This window comes from Salmo trutta, chromosome 1 (genome assembly GCF_901001165.1).
Source record: "Salmo trutta chromosome 1, fSalTru1.1, whole genome shotgun sequence".
NCBI lineage: Eukaryota > Metazoa > Chordata > Actinopteri > Salmoniformes > Salmonidae > Salmo > Salmo trutta.
This window is the reverse complement of record NC_042957.1, coordinates 2,415,932-2,426,817: the sequence shown is the minus strand read 5'-3', so window position 1 is coordinate 2,426,817 and position 10,886 is coordinate 2,415,932. Positions and strand designations below refer to the sequence as shown.

General features: G+C 44.2%; 1 protein-coding gene across 3 annotated transcripts in view; it reads right to left on the bottom strand.

The window, feature by feature from the left end:
* Window positions 1-642: 642 nt before the first annotated feature.
* The window catches only part of aldh8a1 (aldehyde dehydrogenase 8 family, member A1), a 30,128-nt gene continuing 19,884 nt past the window's right edge, over window positions 643-10,886 (bottom strand). For all 3 annotated transcript variants that reach the window (XM_029690599.1, XM_029690676.1, XM_029690759.1), the window contains one exon: window positions 643-1,122. In XM_029690599.1, coding sequence (XP_029546459.1) covers window positions 670-1,122 — 453 coding nt within the window. In that variant the 3' untranslated portion in view covers window positions 643-669. The remainder of the gene's footprint in view (window positions 1,123-10,886) is intronic.

Genomic DNA, 10,886 nt, shown 5'->3' with positions numbered 1-10,886 from the left:
CCCTAACCCTAACTCCTAACCTTAACTCCTAACCCCACTCCTAACTCCTAACCCCAACCCTAACTCCTAACTCCTAACCCCTAACCCTAACTCCTAACCCCTAACCCTAACTCCTAACACTAACTCTAACCCTAACTCCTAACCCCTAACCCTAACTCCTAACACTAACTCTAACCCCTAACCCTAACTCCTAACCCCAACTCCTAACCCCAACCCCTAACCCTAACTCCTAACCCCTAACCCTAACTCCTAACCCCTAACCCTAACTCCTAACCCCACTCCTAACTCCTAACCCCTAATCCCTAACCCTAACTCCTAACCCCTAACCCCTAACCCTAACTCCTAACCCCAACCCTAACTCCTAATCCCTAACCCTAACTCCTAACCCCTAACTCCTAACCCCTAACTCCTAACCCTAACTCCTAACCCCTAACCTTAACACTAACACCTAACCCTAATCCCTAACCCTAATTGTAACACTAACTCTAACCCCTAACCCTAATTGTAACTCTAAGCCTAACCCTAAACCCTAAGCTTAAAATAGCCATCGTCCTCATGAGAAATGTTAATTTGGGGACTTTTCATTTCAGGTCACCATGAGGAAAAAACAACAAGACCACACACATACCAAAAGAAAAAACGTTTTTCCCCTCCCTCTCTCTCCATCTCTCAGTGTTTAACAGTGATGGTCTTCACCTCCGTAAAGAAGTGATAACTATCCCTCCCTCCTTCCCTCCCCACCCCTGAGCTCTTCACTCCTCCGAACGGTAGGTTCAAGTCTCTGACCAACCAACAGTTGGTCCAGACAAGCCCCGCCTCTAACCTCCTCGCCACCCGATGCACACGCCCGACATCACGCGTCCACACAGTCGCCGCCAAACCATAGCGTACCCCGTTGCCCTTATCGACAGCCTCGTCTTCACCGTCGAAAGGGTTGACGCAGACGACGGGGCCGAAAATCTCGTCCTGCATCACACGGGATGACTCGGCTACGCCGGTGATGACGGTGGGACGCAGGAAGTAGCCGTTGGCGTTGCGTTCCGGGAGTACCAGCGGGTCCTTGCCCTCCCCACACAGCACCGTGGCGCCCTCCGACCGAGCCAGGGTCACGAAGCTACGCACCTGGAAAGGGGGGAGGGACAGGGTCAGACAGGTGTATATGTTAATATAACTCTAACACAGACCAGGGTCACCTGGATGGGGGGAGGGACAGGGTCAGACAGGTGTATATGTTAATATAACTCTAACACAGACCAGGGTCACCTCGATGGGGGGAGGGACAGGGTTAGACAGGTGTATATGTTAATATAACTCTAACACAGACCAGGGTCACCTGGATGGGGGGAGGGACAGGGTTAGACAGGTGTATATGTTAATATAACTCTAACACAGACCAGGGTCACCTGGATGGGGGAGGGACAGGGTTAGACAGGTGTATATGTTAATATAACTCTAACACAGACCAGGGTCATCTGGATGGGGGAGGGACAGGGTTAGACAGGTGTGTATGTTAATATAACTCTAACACAGACCAGGGTCACCTGGATGGGGGGAGGGACAGGGTTAGACAGGTGTATATGTTAATATAACTCTAACACAGACCAGGGTCACCTGGATGGGGGGAGGGACAGGGTTAGACAGGTGTATATGTTAATATAACTCTAACACAGACCAGGGTCACCTGGATGGGGGGAGGGACAGGGTCAGACAGGTGTATATGTTAATATAACTCTAACACAGACCAGGGTCACCTGGATGGGGGAGGGACAGGGTTAGACAGGTGTATATGTTAATATAACTCTAACACAGACCAGGGTCACGAAGCTACGCACCTGGATGGGGGAGGGACAGGGTCAGACAGGTAAATAACACGCATGGATGGAAAGACAGATTTCACCACTAGTCGGAGAGATTCCCAATTTTTCGTATAGATTTGTAACATACTTCAGTTTTTTCCTTATATACATTTAAATCAAGGCAGCCACTCCAAAAAAATCAAGGCAGCCACTTCAAAAAAATCAAGGCAGCCACTCCAACAAATCAAGATATATACACTGCCATTTAAATGTTTGGGGTCACTTAGAAATGTCCTTGTTTTTGAAAGAAAAGCAATTTTTTTGTCCATTAAAATAACATAAAATTGATCAGAAATACAGTGTAGACATTGTTAATGTTGTAAATGACTATTGTAGCTGGAAACGGCTGATTTTTAATGGAATATCTACATAGGCGAACAGAGGCCCATTATCAGCAACCATCACTCCTGTGTTCCAATGGCACGTTGTGTTAGCTAATCCAAGTTTATCATTTTAAAAGACTAATTGATCATTAGAAAACCCTTTTGTGATTATGTTAGCACAGCTGAAAACTGTTGTTCTGATTAAAGAAGCAATAAAACTGGCCTTCTTTAGACTAGTTGAGTATCTGGAGCATCAGCATTTGTGGGTTTGATTACAGGCTCAAAATGGCCAGAAACAAAGACCTTTCTTCTGAAACTCGTCAGTCTATTCTTGTTCTGAGAAATGAAGGCTATTCCATGTGAGAAATTGCCAAGAAACTGAAGATCTCGTACAACGCTGTGTACTACTCCCTTCACAGAACAGCGCTAACTGGCTTCTAACAAGAATAGAAACAGGAGTGGGAGGCCCCGGTGCACAACTGAGCAAGAGGACAAGTACATTAGAGTGTCTAGTTTGAGAAACAGACGCCTCACAAGTCCTCAACTGGCAGCTTCATTAAATAGTACCCGCAAAACACCAGTCTCAACGTCAACAGTGAAGAGGTGACTCCGGGATGCTGGTCTTCTAGGCAGAGTTGCAAAGAAAAAGCCATATCTCAGAATGACCAATAAAAATAAAAGATTAAGATGGGCAAAAGAACACAGACACTGGACAGAGGTAGATTGGAAAAAAAAGTGTTATGGACAGACAAATCTATGTTTGAGGTGTTCGGATCACAAAGAACATTCGTGCAGAAAAAAATGTAAGCCATTTTTCAAGAATGGAGGAGGCAATGTGATGTTCTGGGGTGCTTTGGTGGTGGTAAAGTGGGAGATTTGTACAGGGTAAAAGGGATCTTGAAGAAGGAAGGCTATCACTCCATTTTGCAATGCCATGCCATACCCTGTGGACGGCGCTTAATTCGAGCCAATTTCCTCCTACAACAAGACAATGACCCGAAGCACAGCTCCAAACTATGCAAGAACTCTTTAGGGAAGAAGCAGTCAGCTGGTATTCTGTCTATAATGGAGTGGCCAGCACAGTCACCGGATCTCAACCCTATTGAGCTGTTGTGGGAGCAGCTTGACCGTGTGGTACGTAAGAAGTGCTCATCAAGCCAATCCAACTTATGGGAGGTGCTTCATAAAGCATGGGGTGAAATCTCTTCAGATTACCTCAACAAATTGACAACTAGAATGCCAAAGGTCTGCAAGGCTGTAATTGCTGCAAATGGAGGATTCTTTGACGAAAGCAAAGTTTTAAAAAACACAATTATTATTTCAATTAAAAATCATTATTTATAACCTTGTCAATATCTTGACTATATTTCCTATTCATTTTGCAAATAATTTCATTTATGTTTTCATGGAAAACAAGGACATTTCTAAGTGACCCCAAACTTTTGAACGGTAGTGTGCACAGTACCAGTCAAAAGTTTGGACACACCTACTCATTCAAGGGTTTTTCTTTATTTTTACTATTTTCTACATAGTAGAATAATAGTGAAGACATAAAAACTGTGAAATAACACATATGGAATAATGTAGTATCCAAAAAAGTGTTAAACAAATCAAAATATATTTTATATTTGAGATTCTTCAAAGTAGCCACCCTTTGCCTTGATGACAGCTTTGCACACTCTTGGCATTCTCTCAACCAGCTTCATGAGGTAGTCACCTGGAATGCATTTCAATTAGCAAATGTGCCTTGTTAAAAATGTATTTGTGTAATTTCTTTCCCTCTTAATGTGTTTGAGCCAATCAATCAGGTAGGGCTGGTATACAGAAGAAAGCCCTACTTGGTAAAAGACCAAGTCCATATTATGGCAAGAACAACTCAAATAAGCAAAGAGAAACAACAGTCCATCATTACTTTAAGACATGAAGGTCAGTCAAGAAAAACCCTGGAATGAGTAGGTGTGTCAAAACTTTGGACTGGTACTGTATATATATATATATATATATATATATATATATATATATATATATATATATATATATGCTTATTTCTCTCAATTTCGGGAACAAATTTGAATGCACAGAGATACCGTGACGAGATCCTAAGGCCCATTGTCGTGCCATTCATCCACCACCATCACCGCATGTTTCAGCATGATAATGCACGGCCCCATGCCACAAATGTCAGAAGGATCTGTTACACAATTCCTGGAGGCTGAACATGTCCCAGTTCTTCCATGGCCTGCATACTCACCAGACATATCACATATTGAGCATGTTTGGGATGCTCTGGATCGACGTGTACGACAGCGGTTTCTAGTTCCCACCAACTTCACACAGCCATTGAAGAGGAGTGGGACAACAATCCACAGGCCACATCAACAGCCTGATCAACTCTATGTGAAGGAGATGTGTTGTGCTGCATGAGGCAAATGGTGGTCACACCAGATACTGACTGGTTTTCTGATCCACACCCCTACTTTTTTCTGTTTAAAGGTATCTGTGACCAACAGATACACATCTGTATTCCCAGTCATGTGAAATCCATAGTTTAGGGCCTAATACATTTTTTTTTCAATTGACTGATTTCCTTATGTGAAGTATGTAGATAATGATTTGTAATAACATTATCTTCGAGAACTAACAACCACTAGAATAAAATCCAGACAGCCAGGGAGAAGTAAAAACGTCATGGCATTGGGCACCCATTGATTTTGGTTCTAATGTCTCCACTCAGATACCGCCCTTGCTGTCTCTGCCTGGCCGGTTCCCCTCTCTCCACTGGGATTCTCTGCCTCAAACCCTATTACAGGGGCTGAGTCACTGGCTTACTGGTGTACTTCCATGCCGTCCCTGGGAGGGGTGCGTCACTTGAGTGGGGGTTGAGTCACTGACGTAGTCTTCCTGTCCGGGTTGGTGCCCCCCCCCCCTCTTGGGTTGTGCCGTGGCGGAGATCTTTGTGGGCTATACTCGGCCTTGTCTCAGGACGGTATGTTGGTGGTTGGAGATATCCCTCTAGTGGTGTGGGGGCTGTGCTTTGGCAAAGTGGGTGGGGTTATATCCTGCCTGTTTGGCCCTGTCCGGAGGTTTCATCGGATGGGGCCACAGTGTCTCCTGACCCCTCCTGTCTCAGCCTCCAGTATTTATGCGGCGTTTATGAGGTCAGTTTCTTCTTTCTGGAGTATTTCTCCTGTCTTTTCCGGTGTCCTGTGTGAATTTAACCTCTTACAACACCAATCGCATAGGGGGCAGTATTGTCACTTTCGGCAGCATTCGGAATTCTGGATGAAAGGCGTGCCCATATTAAACTGCCTCCTACTCAAACTCAGAAGCTAGGATATGCATATTATTAGTAGATTTGGATAGAAAACACTCTGAAGTTTCTAAAACTGTTTGAATGATGTCTGTGAGTATAACAGAACTCATATGGCAGGCAAAAACCTGAGAAAAATCCTACCAGGAAGTGGAAATCTGATGCGTGGAATATTTCCAAGTCATTGCCTATCTAACACACAGTGACTAAGGATTCATTTAGCACTTCCTAAGGCTTCCACTAGATGTCAACAGTCTTTAGAACCTTGTTTCAGCCTTTTGCAGTGAACAGAGAGCGAACAAGAACGCTGGGAAGTTGTTGACTCAGGGAAGGACATCAGTTCATTGGCGCGCGTTCACGTGAGGAGGTAGCTGTGTTCCATAACATTTTTCTTGACATTGGAATCGTCCGGTTGGAATATTATTGAAGTTTGATGTTAAAAAGGCCCTAAAGATTGATGCTTTACAACGTTTGACATGTTTGAACGAACGTAAATAGAACTTTTTTGACTTTTCCTCGTGACATTTTCCGCGCGCTTCCATACATGAAGGGACGTCGCGTGCGCCATCCGTATGGTTAGTGAGAAAGTCCATGTTGCAAATGTACCCTCCCTTACTAGACGTCCGACCACGTCCGATAAATCCGCGGATGGCGTCGGGCCGCTCACGGGGGCCGGATCTTCCAGGAAGTCATCGAACGGAGTCTCTCGGACCTTCGGTTTCCGTTTAATTAAATTTTCAAATTTTGGTCATTTCCTTGCAGTCCCGGATTATTCCACGAGAGGGCGTATGGAATCATATTGCAAATGTAACATATATCACCAATCGCGACACGGCTTTTTCTCCTAAACGGAAGATAATTCGAAGACGAAACTCGGTCTGCGTGGGTTTGGCATAATGGGCAGTTGGCCCCGAACAGGATGGAGTCGAGGCCTCGACGCTTTTCGAGTTAAGGCTATTTTTCTGGGATTGAAAGTCAAAGAGGAAAATAGAGTGCTGATTTGACCGCTTCACATCAAACTACATGAGCCTACGGTGTCAGGAGAAAAGGAACCATGCATTTACCAATGTTCATTTCAGAGAAATTGTACAATGACACATTGGTGATATTCAACAACAAGAGGTTTTTTTTCAAAAAAGTTACATATCCAGTTGCAGCGTGTTCAGATGAGTCCGTTAAGGCAGGTTTCGGAGCTCTGCGAGATTTCTGTGATTTTCTGTGATTTTCTGAAACAACACACACTTGTTCAACCCTCTGTAAATAAGTCAGTTCTTAAGAGAAACACTTAAAACTCAATATTCTATAAGAGCCTAACGTTCAGATTCCTGTGTCAACCAGAAATGCCTTATAATGGTGTCATAGGGGCTGTTTTGAAGGGTTAAAAAGGTCAGATCTTTCCACAACTTCATATGTGTGACTAGGCAACCCTCATGAACTGTAAATCAGTCATTTATCCCATCAGGTGTCAAAGAAAAGCTCTCTCAAACACACACACAGCAAGGACGGAGTGACACAGTGCGGTGCTTAAAGACACAAAGAGCCTGCAATGGCATTACCATTATCTCTAGGCTGAGACGAGTTCAATGAGACGCCCCGCTTGACCGTAGCTTGCTCGGTATGAGCACAGCGACCGTGAGAAAACTAGGCCCAAAATGAGGCCTGCACCAATATGTCAAGTGCTTATGGGTGACAGTGAGAGAACCATTAGGGTTAGAAGCACAATTCAACCTCAGGAGCGTTCCTGAGGTCCTCCCGATCTGTGCAAGCCTAACCTTGACCCTGTGGCATTAACCCTTCACAGTGAAAAGAAGGTGTTTAGATCAAACTGTGTGCAATGACTTCTCTCCCCATAGGAATACATTGACAATTCTCCTAAATTCAACCTGAAGTCTATGTGGGTTATGAATGCCTTATGAACCTGTATTCTATAACAATCCATCAGGCTACTGTGAGGTCTACCTGTGTCGATTCTAAGGTTCCTGGAGCAACCGGAAAATGTTAAAATCACCCTAGAGCTATTGTCATATAAGCAACCTGCAGATAGTGAAAATCACGCAACTCAACCATCTGTCATTCAGTCAATTCTTAAGGTAGAGACTTCATATTCAGGATTCTGTTTATGTCTACCCCAAAGACAACGTGTGTGAAGTAAGAGCTTCCTGTGACAACCGGAAGTTGTTAAAAACAGCCAAGAGCTATTGTCATATGGTCAACGTGCATATAGTGAAAATCACGCAACTCAACCATCTGTTATTCAGTCAATTCTTAAGGTAGAGACTTCATATTCAGGATTCTGTTTATGTCTAACCCAAAGACAACATGTGTTGAGTAAGAGCTTCCTGTGACAACCGGAAGTTGTTAAAAACAGCAAAGAGCTATTGTCATATGGTCAACCAGCATATAGTGAAAATCACGCAACTCAACCCTATGTCATCCAGCCAATTCTTTAGGTAGAGACTTCATATTGAGGATTCTGTATATGCCTACCCCAAAGACAACGTGTGTTTATTCTTCTTGCAAAAAAAACAAAAACACACACACACAATTTGGCCATAGGGACATAGTGTGGGGCTTAGAGTCTTATACCGCCTTCAATAGTTACTTTCGTTCAAACGATTCAAGAACCGTCAGACCTAGAGCTCCGAAATTTTAGAAACCTGTTCTAGAGCTCAAGTCGATAGTGCACGGTGATTTATGGGGCTCTAGAAGGTTCTCTGACCGAGAAACCGCCTCGTACATTTGCAATATTTTCAATTCATTTTGAATATCACGGACATGGCGACATGTAGAAATGTCCCAGAGTCGCAAGACTAGGTGCATTGAAACCGCCTCGGCCCATAGAGACGGACCCCAATGTCTCTGCCCGATAGCTCATTCAGGGACCCCGTAGTAACGCCCTGAAAAAGTGGATTTTCAGCACCAATTAAGGCCATTGCTCGGGCACCGAATGACCTATCAAGCCGAAACTTGGGATTCGGGGTCGCCTCACATAGGCCTACACATAATGTCAGAACTGGACCCGCAGCTATAACGTAACTATGTGTTTTATGTTTTTTTATGGTTAAAATTGAAAGCACTGTGAATTATGGGCCTTCTCTGACATATGTGATAGTTGGCTTCTATACGAGTTGGAAAAAGTGGATTTTGTGTCAGATGCTATCAGTTTGGTGTCAGAATGACATCTAATTGACCGATGGACGCTGACTGCTGTGTGACGAGCAATGGAGAGGAACCACAGTCACTGCCCGGCCATCCCGAGTTCATCGGGCCAGTCAATTATGCATTTCTGCAGTATTTTTGAGCATGCCTAAATTTGTGATGCTAAATGCCCATTAAATCATATTGCAAACGTAACGCGCTATACTGCAAACGTAACGTGCGTTTGCAATATGATTCAACAGCAGAAAATATCACCAAAGTTGACATGATGAAATCAACACAATGAGCGACAGAGAGGAACCACAGTCACTGCCCGGCCATCCCGAGTTCATCAGGCCAGTCAATTATGCATTTCTGCAGTATTTTTGAGCATGCCTAAATTTGTGATGCTAAATGCCCATTAAATCATATTGCAAACGTAACGCGCTATATTGCAAACGTAACGTGCGTTTGCAATATGATTCAACAGCAGAAAATATCACCAAAGTTGACATGATGAAATCAACACAATGAGCGACAGAGAGGAACCACAGTCACTGCCCGGCCATCCCGAGTTCATCAGGCCAGTCAATTATGCATTTCTGCAGTATTTTTGAGCATGCCTAAATTTGTGATACTAAATGCCCATTAAATCATATTGCAAACGTAACGCGCTATATTGCAAACGTAACGTGCGTTTGCAATATGACTCAACAGCAAAAAATATCACCAAAGTTGACATGATGAAATCAACACAATGAGCGATAGAGAGGAACCACAGTCACTGCCTGGCCATCCCCAGTTCATCGGGACAGTCAATTTTGCATATCTTTAGTGTTTTTGAGCATGCCAAATTCGTGATGTTGAGGCCCATTGAATCATATTGCAAATGCGCATCAGTGCACATGGTGACCCAAAATGGGTTACCAGGAGTAATTTTTTAGAAGGGTTTTAAATGCCTTTAGAGGGTGCAAGGGGTGCACGGTTGGGTAGGGAGCACCTTCCATCAGTGCCCATCCAGTATGGGGCGCCCCTAGTCATTTTGGACATTTTTCAAAAAAATTGCTAAAAAACGACAATCCCACTTCTCTCATGTCACCATCAAGCCATGGAGAGGAACCACAGTCACGGCCCGGCCATCCCCAGTTCATCGGGACAGTCAATTTTGCATATCTTTAGTGTTTTTGAGCATGCCAAATTCGTGATGTTGAGGCCCATTGAATCATATTGCAAATGCGCATCAGTGCACATGGTAACCCGAAATGGGTTACCAGGAGTAATTTTTTAGAAGGGTTTTAAATGCCTTTAGAGGGTGCAAGGGGTGCACGGTTGGGTAGGGAGCACCTTCCATCAGTGCCCATCCAGTATGGGGCGCCCCTAGTCATTTTGGACATTTTTCAAAAAAATGCTAAAAAACGGCAATCCCACTTCTCTCATGTCACCATCAAGCCATGGAGAGGAAGCACAGTCACTGCCCGGCCATCACCAGTTCATCGGGACAGTCAATTTTGCATATCTTTAGTGTTTTTGAGCATGCCAAATTCGTGATGTTGAGGCCCATTGAATCATATTGCAAATGCGCATCAGTGCACATGGTGACCCGAAATGGGTTACCAGGAGTAATTTTTTAGAAGGGTTTTAAATGCCTTTAGGGTGGTGCAAGGGGTCCACGGTTGGGTAGGGAGTACCTTCCATCAGTGCCCATCCAGTATGGGGCGCCCCTAGTCATTTTGGACATTTTTCAAAAAAATCGCTAAAAAACGACAATCCCACTTCTCTCATGTCACCGTCAAGCCATGGAGAGGAACCACAGTCACTGCCCGGCCATCACCAGTTCATCGGGACAGTTAATTTTGCATTTCTGCAGTGTTTTTGAGCATGCCAAATTCGTGATGTTGAGGCCCATTGAATCATATTGCAAATGCGCATCAGTGCACATGGTGACCCGAAATGGGTTACCAGGAGTAATTTTTTAGAAGGGTTTTAAATGCCTTTAGAGGGTGCAAGGGGTGCACGGTTGGGTAGGGAGCACCTTCCATCAGTGCCCATCCAGTATGGGGCGCCCCTAGTCATTTTGGATATTTTTCAAAAAAATTGCTAAAAAACGACAATCCCACTTCTCTCATGTCACCATCAAGCCATGTAGAGGAACCACAGTCACTGCCCGGCCATCACCAGTTCATCGGGACAGTTAATTTTGCATTTCTGCAGTGTTTTTGAGCATGCCAAATTCGTGATGTTGAGGCCCATTGAATCATA